General features: G+C 36.3%; 1 protein-coding gene across 5 annotated transcripts in view; it reads left to right on the forward strand.

Annotated features, from left to right (window-relative positions):
- Positions 1–22561, forward strand: part of RPAP2 (RNA polymerase II associated protein 2) — an 87255-nt gene that overhangs the window by 32726 nt on the left and 31968 nt on the right. For 4 of the 5 annotated variants that reach the window (XM_032247885.1, XM_032247884.1, XM_032247888.1 and 1 more), the window contains 2 exons: positions 2404–2484; positions 12449–12517. In XM_032247885.1, the coding sequence (XP_032103776.1) occupies positions 2404–2484; positions 12449–12517 (150 nt within the window). The remainder of the gene's footprint in view (positions 1–2403; positions 2485–12448; positions 12518–22561) is intronic. The other variant, XM_032247886.1, reaches the window with a different exon arrangement.

Consider the following 22561-nt stretch of genomic DNA (forward strand, 5'->3'; position numbering starts at 1 on the left):
TTAAGATATCCTATCCAACAAATAGAAATGTTTGTGTAGAAGACAGAGGCACATCATAAAGAGGAAGGTTAAGATTGTGGGTATAGAAGACCCAACTACCTTACTCCCACTTAATCAGTGAAGTCAGGGGAAAAATATCAAAGCTAGACTCATTTAAATACTGATTTGCAGTAAATGTGTCACAGCAGTTTCACATATGAATGTTATTACAAAGTTTTAAGGGTATGTTAACTCACTCTGCATGTATATTCTTGGAACAATTTCACACTCAGCAACTTGAGTTTTTGTTCAACTCAACGTTGCACTTTAGCTTTGAACTTCACGTGGTGGAAATTATTGTTCTTGTAATTAGCCCTGTCCTAAATGATATTTAAAAATTGCTATCTTGGCTTTTCTTTCAAAAGGAAATTGAAGATTTTTTTCCCAGAGGTATAAGGGCTGTATTGAATTTTTCAATCTGCATTTTCTTATTTTAGCAGAAAACATGGAAAAGTGTATCAGTCATTGTTTAAGGGTTGTGAATATGAAGTCTTATTTTGTAGCAGTTTGAAAATAAGGAAAACATTTCACATTAACCAAGGCACAAAGAAGAGCGAAGACAAAACCAATTATGATATAGGAGTTTTTTGTTGTTTATGAAAGGTGTTGGGTTTTTTTCTCATTATCAAAGTTAGACCTTTTTGGTTTTTATATTTGAACCAACCAGTTGTAAAAAGTCTTTATTTTAGAATATCAGAGGAAATTAAATCTGTACTGGATATTAGATGGCATTAAGGAATTGTTAATTTGGTTGGGTATGATCATTTTATTGTGATTATATAAGAAAGTACCTTGGTATTTAGAGATAAAAATGGAAATGGTTAGTGGTCAAATGACATACTGACAGAAATTTACTTTAAAATATTACTACAAAAAAAAAAAAAAAAAGGCCAGGTGTGGTGGCTCATACCTGTTATCCGAGAACTTTGGGAGGCTGAGGCAGGGGGATCACTTGAAGCCAGAAGTTTGAGACCAGTCTAGGCAACATAGTATGACTCCATCTCTAAAAAAAATAATAAAAATTAATCAGGTGTTGTGGGGCTACTACTCAGGAGGCTGAGATGGAGGATCGCTTGAGCCCAAGAGTTTGAGTCTGCAGTAAACTATGATTATGCTCATGATTAAACTGTTCTCCATAGTGGTTTTTCTAATTTATATTCCTACCAACACTGTATTAGGGCTTCCTTTTCTCCACATTTCTCACCAGCATTTATTATTGCCTGACATTTGGATTATGCCACTGCACTCCAGCCTGGGTGCTGGAGGGAATGAAAAATGGAGCAAATGTAGCAAAAATTAATAAATTAAATCTATAAATATACATGAGATTATTGTTATTCTATTTTGGAACATTTGTGAAACTTCCATAATAAGAAGCTTTTTATACTGTCACACTGATCTTAAAAAGAAGCTTAAAAAAAATAACATATACTTTAGAAGATGAGGCAGTACAAAATGGTTTAAAGAAGGAAGTAAAATTTACCTGTAATCCCACCACTCAACAATGACTATTAATATTTTGATGTATATCCCTGACATATATATGGCATATGTATATTCATTCTATTTGGTTCTCTCTGTGGATAAACCTAGAAGGAATTAAATATGTTTGATATGCAATGTATATGAAGTACAACACTATTATATAATACATGTTTTTATAAAAATAGGACAATACTATGTACACATTTTTCACTTCACATCTATCATGAATATCTTTTTATATTAAAAAACATAGATTCACATTATTTTAAATGTCTTATTCTATTAAGTGGGTATATCATAATTTATCTAACCAATCACCTATTGATACATATTTGTTTCCAATTTTTCACTCTAAAACTTTCTGTAACAAGCATATTTTTTATGTTTATCTGATTTCCTTAGATTAAATTTTTTTCATAGTAAAACTATTGAGTCAAACACACTTAAACTGTTAACATATATTGCCAAATTGCTCCCTAAAACGGTACTAATTTTCACTCCCACCATGAGGATTTAGTAAGAAAAAATAAACTCTCAGATTAGACCATTTTAGGGACAGTTGTGTTTTTTCCATCTTGGTCTAATATTTGAAAATAAACAGGTAAGTAAAACCAGGCACAGGAATTTAAATAGCTGCCAAAATGATTTTGCATTTCAGTGCTTCACACTCAGTAACAGACTACAAAGTGGAATGTGGGGTTACTATGAATGTTTCCTTATGAGTTCTCACCAGTCATAACCTAGGTTAACTTTTAAATATGACTGCTTCCACATAAATGCCATTATTACCTATGGAAAATCCAGATCTAGGCATAACCCAAAAAATGGTTCCATATAATTAAGTTTGTTTTAAAATAAACGTAATTTTTTTATTTTCAGATTGCCTGGACTTCTGGGTCCTCTTCAGATTACGTTGGGAGATATTTACACACAACTTAAAAATCTTGTTCGAACTTTCAGGTTAGTGTTAATATTACAGTTTTCCTTCTTAATTATTTTGACTTTATTTATTGCCTTGCAGAATCCATAGGTAGACTAAGGCACAAAGAACATAAGTGACTTACTTTCAGTGTCACAGATCTAAATACAGTATTCTGTTTTCTCCTCCACTAAACAACATTATTTCTCTCTTTTATTGAATACAACCTTTACTTGCTCAACCCATTATATATTTCACTTTGGATAGTGTATATGAAATAGCCTAAAATTGAGAAGGAAACTTACATCTGTGACACAAAGCCAGTAATACTATGGGGTTTAAGTGAAATAGTAAATATATATTGGATGACCCACACTATGCTAGGCATTATGGGCAATGTAAAAGAAGCATAATGCCACCTTAAAGGAAGAACTCTCCTGTGTGAAGATCACATGAATACAGTGAACAGTACAAGACAGTGGGTAATTTAATATTGAATTACACAGAACAGACTTAAAGTGCTAAGAACTATAAAGGAAGGGAGAATAGAGTATTGATATCAATTGTGAGTGAAATTGTTGTGATGTTTCCTAAAACTATCAAGATAAAAATACTGAATCAGGCTAAGACTAGGTTCTCTCTACCAAGACGTATAGCAATAAGCCTTTAAATGCCTTATTAGTAGAGATGTACCAAATACACATTTTGGGCAAATGCCAGTGACCGAATATTAAAATCAACATTTGCCTGTGGCTAATGTTGCACTGACACAGAATAAACTTATAGGGTAGATGAATTATTTCATCCAAGAAATTTATCATATATATTCATTATTATAATTTATTGCTGTCAACAGTAGCAGATTTTAAAAGTGTAAAAATTACAGTACAGGAACAGTTTCTTGGCACTGTCAGCTGTGAGATTTCTCTTGCAGTCACGTACTGTACATTGGTAACACCTAATAGACAATCATTTTAAACTGGCACATTTAAAAACATTACTAACCTTTCTGTACACCAAAAGTAATTCAGGAAAAAGTTTTTCAATAAGGTTTTTACTAGAAAGAGGTTTGTATATAGAATTCATAGTTTGAGGCAAACCTCAAAACTTCTGTCTTCAAAGAACTGTCTTTATTTGCTAAAAAGGATAATTTGTAATAATTTACATTAAACTATCAAATCTTCGTAGATTCAAAACTATAGATTTCTTAAAACATTCTTCCAGAGACTTCTATAGTGAACTTTGACTAAACAAAATGTACTTGAGATACTAGTTCAGTTTTCTCTAAGTTTTAACACTTTTTAATATCTTGATTAGATATTATATTTGGATTATTACATATCTGTTGTTTATAAAATTTAGGAATTTTTCCAACTCATGATAGTTTGAGGGGACATTGATTTTCATTCATCATCACAGATGTGAAGAATTCCCCAACAGAAATTTAAATATAAGTCTTTAAGGTTATTTTCTTTAATGTTGTGACTACTAGTAGGTAATATGTTTCTACGAAGTTTGAGTTATAATAAAATCTAATGTCTATTTTTCTGTTTTAGATTATTTAAAATTTTTTAACCTATTCCCAAGATATGTTCTTGAGAAAGTAGTCAATTTAGTATTCAATATTTGTACTATCAATCTATTTTCCTAAATAATTAAAGTTATTACTGATTGTTTTATACTTAAAATTAGGCTTTCACAAGCATCATTAATTATTGTAGTATTTTATTCTTTAGTTGGCTGATAAAACAAGCACATACAGACATTTCACTTCATTTTATCTAGGATGTTTATATTTGAAAGTGAATATTTAGGTAATGATAAACTGAATGGCATGATGGTTGTAATTACTAAGATTTTTACCCCCATTAGGTATCATGGAAACTATGCAATTCGAAGATTATTGATCACACACAAGTTCAGGGATGTAATCCTCAGATTGACCTTGGCCTTTGTCAAAAGAGGGTTTGAGCAAAATAACAAGTCCAAAGCTGAAGTTGTCTGTATGCAGTGTGCCCTGTTAGTAATGACCAGAGACATTTTTTAGGTACCCTATTCTATACCTATCACAGAATCATGCATCCAGAAGGAGATAAAAGTGTTTAACAACTGTCTACACTGATGATAAAGGTTAAATAGATACACATAATATGGAAACACTGAAGTTTAGGATTTGTTCAGGATTTATCAGGGAATAAATATCATACTAACATAAAGTTGAATGAGGGAAGAGGAAGGTCAGATCAGGCAGAGGCTGATCTTTTTTTTTTTTTTTTTTTTTTTTTTTAAGAGACAGGGTCTTGTTTAGTTGTCCAGGCTGGAATTCAGTAACGTGATCATGGCTCACTGCCTCCTTAACTTCTGGGCTCAAGCAGCAGCCTGGCTAATTTTTTTTGTTAAGTTTTCTGTTGAGTTAAGGGGCAGTCTCACTATGTTGCCCAGGCTAGTCTTGAACTCCTGGCCTCAGGGGATCCTGCTGTCTCTCAAAGTTCTGGGATTACAGGCACAGGCAAGAGCCACAGCTTCTGACCATTTCATTGATTTTCTTTTATTATTATTATTATACTTTATGTTTTGGGGTACATGTGCAGAAGGTACAGGTTACATAGGATACACTTGCCTTGGTGGTTTGCTGCATCCCTCCCCCTGTCATCTACATTAGGTATTTCTCCTAATGTTTTACCTCCCCAATCCACCCACCCCCTGCTATCCCTCCCTTAGCCCCACCCTCGACCCCCAGACAGGCCCCAGTGTATGATGTTCCCCTCCCTGTGTCCATGTGTACTCATTGTTCAACACCTCCTTATGAGTGAGAACATGTGGTGTTTGGTCAACTTCCAGCAGACAACACTTAATCACCATTCTGAGCAAACTGATAAAGTTACTCTGTACATATCAGAAAAGATTAGAATAAGCCCTCTGGTCTTCAGCTACACTTTTTTTACCTAGCTTATGTAGAATAGATCAACTAGCAATTTAGTTTACTTTGTCTGTATTTTGTAGAAGAATTTTTTTCTATAGATCTAATTTGATGTCTTTTAAAAAAACTATTCTGAGGTTCTTGAAACTTACTAGAAACTTTAGGAAAAAATGTTGGGCTACCCCAGATACTTCTGATTAGTGAGATTTGCTCAAATTTAGAGGCTGACTGGAATCACCTGGGGAGCCTTAAAAATTGCCACCTGGGTCCTACTCTCCCCACCTTCCCATCCCCAGAGGGTTCTTATTTAATTGGTCTGGCATATGGCATTCAAGGGACAAGATTTTAATGCTTTCCAAGTGATTTTAATGGGTAGTCAAAGCTGAAAATCTACTGCTCTAGGGCATAATGCAAAAATAATAATAATTTAGGGACTAATACCTCACTGACCTTCCCAGTCCTTTGGTTTTCCTGCTTGCTCCCTTCTGGCAGCTAGTCAATAATTTTAGAACTTTTACTGAATGGAGACAGATAATTGCGACATTTTTCTATTGTAGTGATTCTTCACAGTTGTTTTTTTTCTCCTACATCTAAGGACCTCTTTATTTTTTCACCATAGAATTGCTAAGCAGTGGCTGGGCACAGTGGCTCATGCCTGTAATCCCAGCACTTTAGAAGGCCAAGGCAGGCAGATCACGAGGTCAGGAGATCGAGACCATCCTAGCTAGCATGATGAAACCCCATCTCTACTAAAAAATACAAAAAATTAGCCAGGTGTGGTGGCACACACCTGTAGTGCCAGCCACTCAGGAGGCTGAGGCAGGAGAATGGCTTGAACCTGGGAGGCAGAGGTTGCAGTGAGCCGAGATCACACCACTCCAGCTTCGGCAACAGAGTAAGGCTCTGTCTCAAAAAAAAAAAAAAAAGAATTGTTAAGTAGTGACTAATTTGTGTTTCTTAAAATATTATTATTTTTAATGAAAAATACAGCCAGGCACATTGGCTCACACCTGTAATCCCAGCACTGCAGATATAAGGAGACAATTCAAATGTCCTTTTCCTCTTATATTTATAAACTATTATCACTTTTTTCTGTCATTCCTGTGTTGTGACTTTAAGTTCCTTCCAGTTACTTTGTGCATTATTTAAAGACTTGATTATATGACATCTGAGATTTGCCTCAAAATTATCTAGATTAGCAGTGGTGTTGAACATGGGGTTGTATAGATCAAACATGGCTAACAGTGAGTTGGTAATTGTCAAAGTTGTGATGTGTACATAGGAATTTATTTTATATTCTCTCTACTTTTATATGTTTGAAATTTAATAAAAAGTTTTGGGAAAATAAGCCCAAAAAGTATGCATTATTTTGGTAGGAGGTGTTATAAAATTCTGTTCCAAAAACCTTGGTGTTATTTATTTTTGAAAATCTATATTAAGTCAAAGTTTAAAGCTTTGACAAAAATTGCTTAAATTGGCTTCACTGTCCTTCGGAAAAATGTCAGTTGCTTATAATACAGAATGTCTCTGATAAGATAGCTGATTTGGATGAAGTCTTCAGATTCCAGGTTCTGGACAATGTTGGCAGGTCTGTGACAGTTTGTAGGCTAGGGCTGCCAGGTGAAGCCTCTGGAAAAATGCCATATTGATGACAGTAACTACTGCTGAGAAATCTTTTCAGTCAATACTAATAGTGGGAAAGAGTTGACATAAATAACCATATCCTTCTCTCTGAAATGACAGTCAATAATAGGAACTTGTAGAACAGTGATTCTCAAGCCAGTTGTGCATCAGAATTACCTGGGGAATTTTTAACAACTATAGATGTCTGGCTCCACCCTAGAGATTGATTTTCATTCAGCTAGGCTTGGGCTCAGATATTAGTATTTTCTAAAAGCCCCCTAGATGACTCTAATGTGTAGCCAGAGTTGAGAGCCTATTTTGGGACCTAAACATAAAGCAGCTTTTTCGGCTCTTTGTAGAATTTCCCCAGTGAATAGAGCTGTCCTTTCCACTGAATTGCATTACAAATCTGCTATCTAGAATGTTACATTGGTTTATCTGTCATAGTGTAAAGCAGGTTCCATCAGAATCTGCTTGATAATGATTCACTGTTGAATAAACATATTTTTCTAAATTAGATTTGAATTAAAATTATATTTTGATGGAAAAGTCAATTTTAAATTTCATCAGTGATGAATCAAGGTATTTCAATCTGTATGAATTTCAATGTTTTGAAAATATCTGCTTTTTATTTATGTTTATTTTTGAGACAGAGTCTTACTCTGTCACCCAGGCTGGACTGCAGTGTTGTGATCTCAACTCACTGAAACCTCTGCCTCCCAGGCTCAACCAGTCCTCCCACCTTAGCCTCCTGAGTAGCTGGGACTACAGGTGCATACCATCATGCCCAGCCAATTTTTGTATTTTTTGTAGAGATGAGGTTTCGCCATGTTGCCCAGGCTGGTCTTGAACTCCTGAGCTCAAGCGATCCACCTCCCTCAGCCTCCCAAAGTGCTGGGATTACAGGCGTGAGCCACCATGACTGGTCTGAAAATTCTCTGCTTTTTAAATGTTTTCTATCAAATATTACTGTTTCCCTTTTGAATTGTCACTCAAACAATAGTAAATATATTCATTTAGCATCTGTGCTGGAAATTATTTTGGCTCAGCAATAGGAAGAATATGAAAACGGGTAAAATTTTGCTAGTCTGCTACTAGAAGTACTTTGAAGTGAAAGCAAAACATTACTTGTGTTCTCTCCAGTGCCTGGAACAGTGATAATACAGCAGACACTCTAAATAACATTTTTGGTGAATATATAAGTGAATTATGAAATCTTAAATCTGTCTTAACTCTAGGAGATTTGAGTGTAATAAAAAGGAAATACTTTTTTTTTCTTTTTTTTTTTGAGATGGAGTCTTGCTCTGTCACCCAGGCGGGAGTGCAGTGGCGCGATCTCACCTTACTGTAACCTCCATCTCCCAGGTTCCAACGATTCTCCTGCCTCAGGCTCCCGAGTAGCTGGGATTACAGGCATGTGCTGCCACACCCAGCTAATTTTTTGTATTTTTTGTAGAGACAGGATTTCACCATTTTGACCAAGCTGGTCTTGAACTCCTGACCTTGTGATCTGCCCACCTCAGCCTCCCAAAGTGCTGGGATTACAGATGTGAGCCACTGTGCCCAGCCAGAAAAGGAAATTCTATTCTTTTGACATTTTATTTTATATGCTTATCCTTCTTTGAGCTAGCTCCTTTGGCTATATACTAGATACTGTTTTATTTGCTAGAGGTACATCAGTGAACAAAACAAGACAGATCCCTACACTCATGGAACTTACATTCTGATAGAGGGAATACATAAATATGCCCTTTTCCTTTTCTCCGTCCATTCTTCTTCTCACCCCAGAAGCATGGAAATTGGATGGTACTAAGGAGGAAGGAAGTTGCACTTTTAAATAGACTGGTTAGGGAAGACCTCATTGAGAAGACACCATTTGTGTAAAAACCTAAAAGGACGTGAGGGAGCAAGCTGTGTTGCTGTCCACGAAACTATAGCAGACAGGGAATAGCAGGTTCAAAGACTCTAAAGCAGGAGCAGGCATGGTATATTTGCAGAATTTTAGGTTGCTGGTGAGACTAGAGAAATGAATGAGCAGAAGCAAAAGTGGAGAGAGATGTGGTCAGGAAAGGATGGGATTGGGGTTGGGTGTAGTACAGACTGTATGGGCCTTATATCTGTAATCATTCATTGACATTTACTCCGAGTGAGATGGAGGGCAATTGGTAGGTTCTGAACAGAGGAATGACGTGGTCTAACACACATATTTAACAGCATCATTTTGGCTGCCCAGTTGATAATTACAACAGATGGGCAGAGGCAGAGAGACCAATACAGCTATTAATAGCCAGGGCTATTTTCATAATCTAGGTAAGAAATGGTGTGGCTGAAGAGAAAGTAGTGGAGGTAATAAGAAGTGATCAGATCCTATTTCAAAGGTAGAATCATTAGATTTGGTGACTGGCTGGACATGGGATGTGAGAAAGTCAAGTTTAATCCAAGATTTGTGGCCTGAGCAAATGGATTCTGGAAGGATAAGGTAAGCCATTTACTGAGATGGGAGTATCCACAGGTCCTACCTAGTTTTGGGGGAAAGATGAAGAGCCCAATTTTGCCTCTACCAAATTTTGAGATGCCTGTTAGACATCCAAATAGAAGTGTCAAGTGGACAAATAGATATAGAAATCTGGAATTCAAGGAGGAGGTCCAGGCTAGAGGTAATAAATTTGAAGTTGTAAGCACATAGTTTCTAATATTTAAAGTCATAAGATTGGATAAGAATGTTTGCTTATACAGGAGAGAAGAGACCTAAGGCCAGAGGCCTTAATATTAAAAGGTCTAAGGAGAGTGCTCATGAAAGATGGGGGAACCAGGCAAGTGAAAACCAGGTGAAGAAAATGTTTCCTGGAGAAGGGGGTGATTGTCAAATGATGGACAGATTAAGATGAGGGTTAAGAAATGGCAATGTCCGTTGGATTTGGCAGTATGGCTGTCTTTTGTGCAGTTTATCCTCACAAGAATTTTATGAGGTGATATTATTGTCCTTATTTTACAAAATTAAGTTTCATAGTCATCAAACATCATGTCTAAAATAAAACACTACTGAGAACAGATCTGGGTATTAAACCCCTGTCTCTCAGACTGTAACCATTATACACTATACTTCATTTTTATATCATCTAGGCTTTTTTAAATTTTGGAGAATAGGAAAAGTTCAGATTAATATAACAATATACATTCTCCACTCAGAATTAATAGACTTTAATATTTTCTAAAATTTGATTCAGATATATATTTTTAAATAAAATAAAATGTTATAATTTATTCAAAAAATATTATTTGAATGCCTACTGACTGCCAGCCACTTGTTCTGGAAACTTGGAATAAATAGTTAAGTACACAAAGACTCTTGGCCTCTGACAAGAGAAAACAGAAAAAAAAACAGTAATTATATGTTGGAAGGCAATAAGTGGTATAAAAAAAAAAACATATAGCAGAATAAGGAGGTCACAAGTATTGGGTTTGGGAGTTAGAGGGCAAGTTGTACTTTTTAATACTGTGGTCGAGACAGGCCTTATTGCAAAGATGACATAAGGAAACTTACCTGGCAGAAGATTGTTTCAGATGGACAGAATAGCTGATGCAAAGGAGAAGGAGGAGGGCGTAAAGTCAGTCCCCTTTGTTCCCTTTCCCAATCCATTCTCCATTCCTCCCCAGAAGCATTGGTACCATGAAGTAAATGTATATCCTTCTAGTCTTTGTTTTTATACATTTACTGCCATAAACAATATTTAGTATTTAGTCGTTCTTGATTTATATAAATAATGCCATACTGGCTGGGCATGGTGGCTCATACCTGTAATCCCAGCACTTTGGGAGGTTGAGGAAGGTGGATTACTTAAGGCCAGGAATTAGAGACTGGCGTGGGCAACACAGTGAAACCCCATCTCTACAAAAATACAAAAATTAGGCGTGGTGGCATGTACCTGTAATCCCAGCTACTTGGGATTACAAGGGAGGCCGAGGCAGAATTGCTTGAACCTGGGAGGTGGAGGTTGCAGTGAGCCAAGGGTATGCCACTGCACTCCAGCCTGAGCGACAGAGCGAGACTCTGTAAAAAAAAAAAAAAAAAAAAAAAAAAATGCCATACCATGTTTGCTTTCATTCAAAATTATAAGTAAAATGTGTACGTCTAGTTTATTCATTTTAACAGCTATTTAATATTTTTTAAATATGCCACAGTTTCTTTTTCTATTACAAGCAGAGTTGCATTAACAACCTTCATACACATTTATTTATGTATAAGTGAAAGTATTTTTAGCCTTTGTACCTAGAAGCATATAAATAGCTAGGCTGTTTATATGCATTTTCAACTTTATTAGATATTGCCAAATTGTCATTCAATTGCTCACATCAACAGTGTGTTAAAGGTACTATTTCCTCCTGTCCTCGCCAGTCTTTTGTATTGTCAGTCTTTCATTTTTCCAGGTGGATGGAGTGAATTATTGTCTTTATATTAATTTCTCAAATTATTAGTGAGAATGAGCTCCTTTTCAAATGTTTATTGGCCATTTCAAATTTCCTCCCATATAAATTCCCTGTTCATATCCTTCACCCCATTTATTTATTTGGCTGACATTTTCTTATTGATTTACATCATTTTTTAATTAAGAGTAATCTTTCTAAATGCTTTCTGAGAAACCAAGATGACTGTAGAGTTTTTTGTTGCCATTTATGGCTAAGTGATAAAATTTATTTTTAAACTTTTCTTTAATAAAGACCTATTCTTAGGCCAACTCTAATTTCTGTAAATTACGGATTATAGCATCCCTTAATTGCCTGCTACCAACCTAGCACCAGATGGAAGGGTACAGAAGATAAAGTAAAATTAAAATCAGAAATTGCTTACCTTAAGCCAAATGCAGCAGCATGTATCTGTAATCCCAGCTACTCAAGAGGCTGAGTCAGGAGGATCTCTTGAGCCCAGGAGTTCAAGGCCACAGTACACTAATTGTGCCTGTGAAGAGCCACTGCACCCCAGCCCAGGTGACATAGCAAGACCCTGTTGCCTTAAAAAGAGAGAGAGAGAGAGAGAGAGAGAGAGAGAGAGAGAGAGAGAGAGAGGAAAGAAAAAGAAAAGGAAAGGAAAGGAGAAGAGAAATTGCTTGGTTAGGGAAAAGCATAGAGAATACTATGAGTATAAGTGTTGGGGGTGTATATGTTTTAAGCAATATAGTTTCCCATGTTGTTCCTATATTCTCATCTTGTCTAGTAGTAATATTATTAAAAACATATAAAAGTGGGGCTGGAACACTTTCTTTTGAGATGGCCATTATCAGGTAGTGACTATTGAGCCACATTATTATACTATTGACTCTTTCCTGTCAAATATAACAAATTTTTTTTTTTTAAATAGTGCTTCTTTTGGCACATTATTATAAATCTGATGTTATCTAGAAAGAAACAGAACGTTTATTTATTTAAAGGTAACACTCCTTGGATAAATTTTATCTATATTTCAGGTTAACAAATAGAAATATTATACACAAACCTGCGGAATGGACTTTAATTGCTATGGTGTTGCTGTCATTGTAAGTACTCTCTCAGATTTTAACTCTAAATACTGAATGTAAAGAATACTGATTAGGGAAAAACAAAGTGATCCACTGATTTTGTAAACTGCCTTGGAAAACATCATTTCTCTATTTTGTGCCTTATTTTCCTTTCCTGTGTAATAAAACAGTTTTTATATAAAGTGATAGGTAATTATTCTCTTTATATTTTTTACCTTCTTTTTTTCTGAATACCTTATTCTTTACAAATACTATTTGTTTTCATCTTTTTTTTTCTTTCTTTTTTTGAGGCAGGGTCTCACTCTGTTGCCCAGGCTGGAGTTGGAGTGGCGTGATCTTGGCTCACTGCAACTTCTGCATCCCAGGCTCAAGCTTTTCTCCCACCTCAGCCTCTCAAGTGGCTGAGACTCCAGGCACATGCCCCCAAGGCCTGGCTAATTTTTGTATTTTTTTTTAGAGACAGTGACTTGCTATATTGCCCAGGCTTGTCTCAAACTTCTGGACTCAGAGATCCACCTACCTCTACCTCCCAAAGTGCTAGGATTATAGGCGTGAGCCGCCACACCCAGCCTGTTACCATCTTTGAAAGAGACAAACATCCCCATTTGGGGTATATACAGAATAGTCTTTTAGTTTCATTTTTAGTAGTCCATTTTATTAACATTGAATGAGCTTCCTTATTTTACATCTGTATCTTTACAAATCTAATACTATTTTGTTTTTCAACATATACTTTATTAGCATCAAAAATTTTTTTCAAATTAATGTACATTTTTAAAATCTGACAGATTTAAAGGAACTAAACTAGATGCTTACTACAAAAGCATACATAAAACATTTAATACTCATTCAGCTTTTAAGAAACCATTAGTGGTTTCTAAGGCTATTTATCAATGAGGTTAAAACTATTTAATAAGTGTAGTGTTTTTCAGCTTGAATTATAAAATTCTTCTTTTGAGGATCATTCATTATTGCATTACTCATGCTGCTTGGTGCCTGTTAGAGGTCACTGAAGCCCATAGGACATTGAAAACTTACCAGACACTCACAAGTCAAAAAGTGTTATGAATCAATCTCATAGCCTCTCTAGCCCTGCTTTCTCTTTCTTTGATATTACTTCAGTCTGACATGTTATTCTGGCTTTACTGTCCCAAGGAAGGCTGTGCTGAGAAGCATTAGAGTAGGCTTCAGTGAGCCAGAATCTGTGTCACCCAACCAGATACAACTCACATGATTCATTAAATCAGAACACAGAAAATAACTTTACTTGAATGCCCTAATATAAATTTTTTATCAACCATAAGAACAAATCTTTTGTCATTTCTACTATTCAATGTTCCAGCTGAATTGGTAATTTGTGAAACAGATCTTATTAATTTTTTAGAAAGTTCTTTCCATTTTATGAAATTTGTAAATATTTTGGTCATTGGCAAAGAAAATATCAGTATCTCTGCTTACCCACCATATCATATGCCTGCTAATAAATCCTTATAAACAACTTGCTGTACTTCTGCAATTCATTTATACTAAAGAGAGAAGTAACTTTTTTGGGTTGACAAGTCAGAGGCCTAGGCCCAGCAGTAATCTCAGAATCTTGCTTTCTAAGCCACTTACTGAAGATAGAATCATCAGGAGCACTGCTTACTGGGGACACATCAAGTCCTACTGTTTTTGGATTAAATTTTTCCCACGTCTTACCTAACATATATAGCAAAGAACTGAAAAAGTATGGAAAATGAAATAATAAAGTCTACCATTAAAATTTCATATGATTATTCCATACAAAAATAAACCTCTCTAGTGTTTGATTTTAATAGAGGCATCCATGTGGCACAAAATACTGAAAGCTTTGCTAGTCCTTTTATGCAGTTTGACTTCTTTAACTTTGGATATGATGTAGGGAACCTCTTATTTCAAGACTTAGTGACCCATAAAAATAGTGCTTTAATTGAATTCATGAAACAAATTGCACACATTTTAGTGTAGTGTATCACATGTTTCATATTGGGCAATCAATCTGGAAGTTATAGCAGTAAACACTATTTGCTTTTGTCATTCACCTTGCATCCCTCCTCTCTTTTATTATGCCCTATTCCCTACCTCTAGATCTAACCTTCCTTCTAGTCACTGGTCAACTGGACAACTAAAATCTTCCCCAGTTAGGGCCCTTTTGGCTTCTTTAAAAATCTTTGGTCACTATAGACACCAAGACAAGTGGTATTTCCCAGGTTTTTGCCTTTGAAATCCTGTTTTCTCATAATTCTAACTTCTGCTCTAGGCCTTCCTTGCAGATCTTTTTCATTCTGCATTTGCACATTCTGTATCTTCACTAGCTGAATCTCCCTATTCTTTTGATCATCAGCTTCTAAGACTTCTGTCTTCTGCCCTGTATTATTTTCCTATTTCCTCTTTTTTCAGAAATTCCCCTTTAGCTTTTCATATTTCTGCCCCCACTGGAAATCTGTGGCTCAAATGAAAGACTTTTTTATCTCCAGCTTTGTCTATTTGCCACCTTTTTACAGCAAATACTACTGTACAAGTTAGGGATAAAATTAAAATACATATTCATCATGCTAAAACTCCATTGACTTCTACAAAGTATAATTATACTCTGTGTATTTCCACCCCTTTCTCCCCCTTACAGTTTCACAATTACTTTTTAGAGAAGGCATTTTGTCATTGGGAAAAGAAAAAGCAGGCATAAGGGCCAGCGTTGGATAAAGAGCCTTACAGTGAAAAATATAGAGATTTTAGACACCCAGAGACATGCATATATAAAGAGAAAGGAGGAAATACACACATGTATTTGTGGAGAAGTAACCTCCCCTTTCAGCCTTTTAGCCTGTTGCCACTAACAATGACTATAGGCATACATGGGAATGTCTTTTTTTAAAAATAATTATACTATAATTCAGAAAACCTTCACATCTACTCAAATTTCCAATGGAAATTTTAAGTAACAACTTGTAGAAATTTCTGGAATTCATGTTTAAAAACAAATTGCTTATAAGTCTCTATAGCTAGGCAAAAGATTCTAAATGGCAGTTGTAGTCACTGAAGATGAATATAAGATAATATGTTCGGTAGTAGTAGTATTTATGTATATTGCTAAGTTTTATTATTACTATAATAGCATTTGTTTAATCCATGAAAGCTGTTTTCAGAATTTCTCATGTGAATTCTTAGAAGAGGATACATACATACACCCATATATTTTATGTTAGTGTGTTGCTAAACTGCCTCAAGTCTGTTGTTAAAGGGGGAGAAAATCAACATTTTAACCAAAACATGATAGTCCAAAACAACATAAATAAAACTGAGTCTTGAATTTTCACACTAAAAGTAAATAAGCTGTTTTGGTAGCAAGTCATCTTCTCCTGGTGGCTTTCATTGTACTTTCACAGATATATTAACATTTTCTACATCTGTGCCAGGTGCAGTGGCTCATGCCTATAATCCCGGCATTTTGGGAGGCCAAGGCAGGAGGATTGCTTAAGCCCATGTTTTCAACACCAGCCTAAACAACATAGTGAGACCCTGTCTCTACAAAAAATAAAAACATTAGGTAGGCATGATGGCATATATCTGTAGTCCTAGCTACCAGGGAAGCTGAGGTGGGAGGATCGCTTGAGCTGAGGAGATCAAGGCTGCAGTGAGCCATAATCGTGGCACTACACTCAAGCCTGGGTGACAGAGCAACACCCTATCTCAAATAATAATAATTTGGACCATAATGTATAATTTATCAATGTATACTGATGGAAATTGTATTTGCATATCTCAGAAAAAAATCTGATCAAAATAGAGTTGGTACAGTTGATCATTGCACACTCAGTGAAATGCATCCCATGTGTAAATACATCATGACCCATTTCTACTTTATTTACGTTTTTCACTGATTCCATGGGACTTGAATTACTATTGTGATTGTAACATTTATTGATACTTATGCTATGAATTCAGGCCCTAAGTGGTTACCCAAGAGCACATGGAAGAAAGACCCTTTTTTTTGAGATGGAGTCTCACTCTGTCGCCCAGGCTGGAGTGCAGTGGTGCAATCTCAGCTCACTGCAGCCTCTGCCTCCCAGGTTCAAGCATTGCTCCTGCCTTAACCTCCCGAGTAGCTGGGACTATAGGCACGCACCACCATGCCCGGCTAATTTTTTGTATTTTTAGTAGAGACGGTGTTTCACCATGTTGACCAGGATGGTCTTGATCTGACCTCGTAATCCACCCACCTCGCCCTCCCAAAGTGCTGGGATTACCGGTGTGAGCCACCATGCCCTGCTGGAAAGACCTTTTAAAGCAGAGCTTAAGCACTATACATTTATGAAGGAATTAATGTACCTTTAATTCCTTTTAAAATGTCCTCTCATTCTTATTTAATAAACATTATAATTAAACTCTCAAGCACTCCTTACATATAGAAGAGCATCTATAATGGTGATAATTGATCTTTTTTTTTCAAAGAACTCATTAGAAATGCAACAAAACAACCTGATAATTGCTCAGATTTATTGCTTCAGTACTTGGTTGTAATTTTGCATCTTAGTTGAAGTTTACCAGACTTTACTCTTATATCTGAATTTTTTTCCTGGAAAAGGTACCATATAGTGAAATAATATAGAATTGAACCTGATTTTCTCAACTGAATATGCCGTAGTGAGATATTAGACTCTCTCCACAATCTGTGATGCATGACTTTACTAAAAACATGTATAATTATATATAGATAAGTCTTCTATAGGCCAGGTGCAGTGGCTCATGCCTGTAATCCCAACACTTTGAGAGGCTGAGGCAGGTAGATGAGGTCACAAGTTCGTGACCAGCCTAGCCAACATGGTGAAACCTCATCTCTACTAAAAATACAAAAGTTAGCTGGGCATGGTGTTGCATGCCTGTAGTTCCAGCTACTCTGGAGGCTGAGGCAGGAGAATCACTTGAACCTAGGAGGTGAAGGTTGCAGTGAGCTGAGATGGTGCCACTGCACTCCAGCCTGGGCGACAGAGTGAGACTGTGTCTCAAAATAAAAGATAGTCTTCTATAAATATTTTAGTACCTATGTACTCTACTGTGTAAAGCTTATTAATGTATTTATATATTTTGAAGTTAGAAAGGACAGAAGTCTGGGTGTGGTGGCTCACGTGTGTAATCCCAGCACTTTGGGAGGCCAAGGTAGGTGTATCACGAGGTCAGGAGACTGAGATCATCCTGGCCAACATGGTAAAACCCTGTCCCTACTAAAAATATAAAAATTAGCTGGACGTGGTGTTGCATGCCCATAATCCCAGCTACTCAGAAGGCTGGGACGGGAGAACCAGGGAGTCAGAAGTTGCAGTGAGCCGAGATGGCGCCACTGCACCCCAGCCTGGAGATAGAGCGAGACTCCGTCTCAGAAAAAAGGACAATAATGAATTGCGTAAAATTAGATTTCATGATGTGGTATCAAAGTATATCATATTTGTTTTTATATTCCTCATAATTCCATGTTATACACAATATAGGAAACCAGAAAGTAAAGAATCACTTTTCATCATGGTCACAGTATTCAGAATAGCTTCTTTGAGAAGATTTAGCTGGTATTATGAGATTTTCTAGCCATAGAACACACTGCTCAGCTTCTGTCCCATTTACTCCTTCCCTCTTCCCTTTGCTCTTAGTCTTCCCCAGTCTTCTGTGACCTCTATCAGTATATTTGAGTCTGTAACACAAGAGTGGACTGTGCCAATGGTAACTTAAAACTGAGAAATACAGGGAAATGTCCAGACCAAAATTGGCAGCCAAAATGAAGACATATAGAAGGCTATAGAGAAGCAGCTTAACTGGCCTAATTTCTTTCATGTGCAGCCCATATGCCAGAAATGGGAATCAAGTTTCCTCAAGAGTGCTTATACTTAAAATGTAACTTTTCCACCTAAGTTGAATATAAAAGCTTTTTAAATAGGCCACTACTTTCTATTCTGATGGTCTACGGTTCATTGTAGCATAGGACTCAGATGTCTCTTGGTGGCCAGGGAGAGAGGTACGTGTTGTGTTCTGTGTGAATTATTTGGTCATCCAATGAAGGAGATAAATACTTTGTATTACTCAGAAAGGATAGAGGATAAAGTGACTTGTAGTAGTCTAACATGGATATATGTTATTCCTAGTTCTATGCCCTTGATGTTCTTTAATGGAAAGCTTTCAAGACCATCTCCAAAAATGTCTGCTTTCATTTTATTTATCTGAACTGGCTGTTTCCAGTGAACTGTGGCCTCCTTCCTAGGCAGAGACCATGCAATAGTTTATTCCCTCTAAAAGCTTTGAGTATTCCTGTCGTTCAGGGAGTAGCATGTAAGTCCTGGGAAATGGTATTTAAACAAGCTCAACTTGACCATGATCACTAAACAAAAGCCATCACTGGACATGGGCAGCCACTTTAGGTAACCATCATACAGATAGATACTCTGGAGAGTCACTTCCCTAGGGCTACCAGACCTGAATGGAAAGATGTGGCTAAGGCTTTTTGCCTCAGCAGGCTGTTTTTTTAAAGGCTGCCTATCACTAATTTCCTCAGAAAAAATTGTGAACACACCATGAAAAACAAAGAGATGGTTCCTTAGAAATTTATTGGTTACAAGTATTCCCAACTCTTTCCCTTAACAGTCCCAATTTAATTTTAGGTATCTGAGACCATATTAGAAGATCATTGAAATTGCTTTTTTATATTTCCTTATAATTATGGAATTTTTATATTTAATTGGACTGTTTAAAGTTGAGATAAAATTCATATACAGTTCACCATTTTAAAATACACAAAATATATAATTCACTGGTTTTTAGTATATTCAGTATGTTATAGAACCATCACCACTATCTAATTCCAGAACATTTCTGTTACCCCAAAAAGAAACCTTCTATTTATTAGTTCAGTCCCAATCTCTGTCTTGACAGATTTATCTATTTCTGAACTTTTCATATAAATGGAATCATATATGGCCTTTTGTATCTGGTTTCTTTCACTTAACATGTTTTCAAGATTGATCCATTTTGTAGCATGTAACAGTACTTCATTCCTTTTTATGACCAAATAATATTCCACTGTATGGATATACCACATTTGTTTATTCATCAGTTGACAAACATTTGGGTTATTTCCAGTTTTTGGTATTTAATGGATAACAGTTCTATAAACATTAATGTACAGATTTTTGGTGTGAGCATATGTTTTATGTTCTCTTAGGTATATACCTAGGAGTAGAATTGCTGGGTCATATAATAACTCTGTTTAACCTTTTAAAGAACTGCCAAAGTATTTTCCACAGTGGTTGTATCATTTTCCATTTCCACTAGCAACGTATGAGGGCTCCAAAGATTGAACTTTACAGGTTATCTCATCTTGATTCAGACTCAGTAGTCATTTTAAAGGCTTACATATGCAGTTTTCCCAAAACTTAAATATGCCTATTCTAATTGATTTTAGACTTTCATGGACTTGTAACATCAATTTCTTATGTTTTAGGAATTTCTGCTACACACGCAAAATGAGTACTTACGAGCTAAAAACAAAGGTCATGGTGTTCATAGTGTTCAATTTGAAAACTATGAAATGTCTGAACAGTAGCTAGTGGTATTCTTTTGGATTCCTCAGTATCCATAAAATTCATTTTTGTTTCTTGCTTATATAAATCTTGAATTTGTTTATCTTATGATATTTACTATCCTATCACCTTTGTTATTGTGAAGCTTAAGTATTTACCTGTTTACTGAGGATTAAACAATAATTAGATTATTTCTATACATTCCCATACTTATTGCTGAGAGTTTATATAAGAAAAACATATTCTTACATTGAAATAACTTTACTCTCAGCCAACAGAGCTATATGGGAATCTAGATACATTTCTAAAGAAATAATACTTGTTTAAATTTTTAATCAAAGCCAAATATCTACAATAATTTTCCCCACAGAATTTCCTATATCTTTGGCAGTTTTATAATCCTACTCTTTTTTTTATTCTTAAGTAGTTGAGTGTCACCACCTTCAGGCCATACTCCACATTAAAAGTCACCAAGGATCCTGAACAAAAAGATATGCACTCCAGCTTCACCATCCCAAGCAGCAGCAGTGTTAGTGATGATGGCAGTTAGCAGCAGTTGGCCCTTGGCCACCGCAGCCCTGATTTTAGGAGCCAGTCCCTAGATCTGACAGTGCCATCATCACATCCTAACTGAGCTCTCTGAGAGCTAGGAACCATGAAGCTTAAGGGCACTGTTACCCCAGCATCAGGGTTCTGCAGTACAAGGGTGTGATAAACATTGTGTGTGGACATAGTTGATTACATTTCAATCTTAAAAGTATTGAAAAAAAGCTGGACACACCATTTTGATAGAATTGTTACATAGCAACAATGATGAAGAAAAACTTTCCCAACATTCATCTGCTAAGCAGTTCTATAGATCTGTCACAAACAGGAATTAGATATAAAGTTGTAAAGTCTCTATAGCCTAGCCCTTTAAGCAAATCTATGTGTAATATATCACCACAAAGTGAATTACAAAGAACTTTTTTCTTTTGAATTAGAAATATCAGTGGAAAGCATCTCTGCTTCCTTATTAATGGGTAAACCTAAAGTACTAAATGCAAACATTAACAGGACATAAACCATCTGTTATAAGAAAAACATTTTATTTTATTTGGCTGTCATAGTCTCTTATAATCAAAGTTTTTATCTCAGTTTTCTAGGTAGTAGTTCTGAAATGGAAAGTTAATAATGACATACTTCTTAATGGTATATTCTTCTTGTCTACTTTTTTTGTTTCTCTTAGAAGTACTTTAATAGACTAGCCTCACATGCCTCTTGGTTTTTCAAATTTGGGGACATTCACTTTGTGCCTAAGATAAAATTAAATGCAATTTTAATTTATGTCATTTTTTTTTTTTTTTTTAGACAGGTTATCTGTCACCCAGGCTGGAGTGCAGTGGCACAATCTCAGCTCACTGCAACCTCTGCCTCCCGGGCTCAAGCAATCCTCCCACCTCAACCTCCCAAGTAGCTGGGACTATAGGTGCGTGCCACCATGCTTAGCTAATTTTTGTTTGGTTTTTTGTTTTGTTTTGTTTTTTGTAGAGATAGATAGGGTTTCACCATGTTGCCCAGGCTGGTCTTGAACTCCTGAGCTCAAGCAATCCTCCCACCTTGTCCTTATGTAAGGACACCCAACCCATTTTCCTTTTTTATTTTCTATTTTTTTTCCTCTCATTAAAAATGATCCTGGCACAGTGGCTCACGCCTGTAATCTCAGCACTTTGGGAGGCTGAGGCGGGCAGATCACCTGAGGTCAGGAGTTTAAGACCAACCTGGCCAACATGGTAAAACCCCATCTCTACTAAAAATACACAAATTAGCCAGTTGTGGTGGTGTGCACCTGTAATCCTAGCTATTCGGGAGGCTGAGCAGGAGAATTGCTTGAACCTGAGAGGCAGAGGTTGCAGTGAGCCGAGATCACGCCACTGCACTCCAGCCTGGGCGACAGAGTGAGACTGTCTCAAAAAAAAAAAAAAAAAAGAAAAAGAAAAGAAAGCAAGATAACTAGAAGGAAAGGTTGGGTCTATTGTAGAGATAGATTTTCTGTTTGTTTGTTTTGAGGCAGAGTCGCACTCTGTTGCCCAGGCTGGAGTGCAGTAGCATGATCTTGGCTCACTGCAACCTCTGCCTCCCATGTTCAAGCAATTCTTGTGCCTCAGCCTCACAAGTAGCTGGGACTACAGGCGTGTGCTACCACATCCAGCTAATTTTTTTTAGTAGAGGCAGGGTTTTACCATGTTGGCCAGGCTGGTCTATATACCCCTGTGGTCTATCCCTTCTTTCTTCTCCTGCCTCATTTCATACCATCCTACCTTGTTCTCTGCATTCCTGTCACTCTGACCTTCTTTCATATCTTCCTCATCATAATCTTTACCACCATAGGACACAGGTCTAGAATGTTATCTTCTCTCTTCACTTGGTTAATTCCTCTTCATCTTTCAGAACTTAAGGAAGTGTTTCCTCCTTAAGAAACTTTCCCTGACTTCCCTGACTA

The sequence above is a fragment of the Sapajus apella genome, unplaced genomic scaffold (genome assembly GCF_009761245.1).
Source record: "Sapajus apella isolate SASKATOON/1434 unplaced genomic scaffold, GSC_monkey_1.0 scaffold64, whole genome shotgun sequence".
NCBI classification, from domain to species: domain Eukaryota; kingdom Metazoa; phylum Chordata; class Mammalia; order Primates; family Cebidae; genus Sapajus; species Sapajus apella.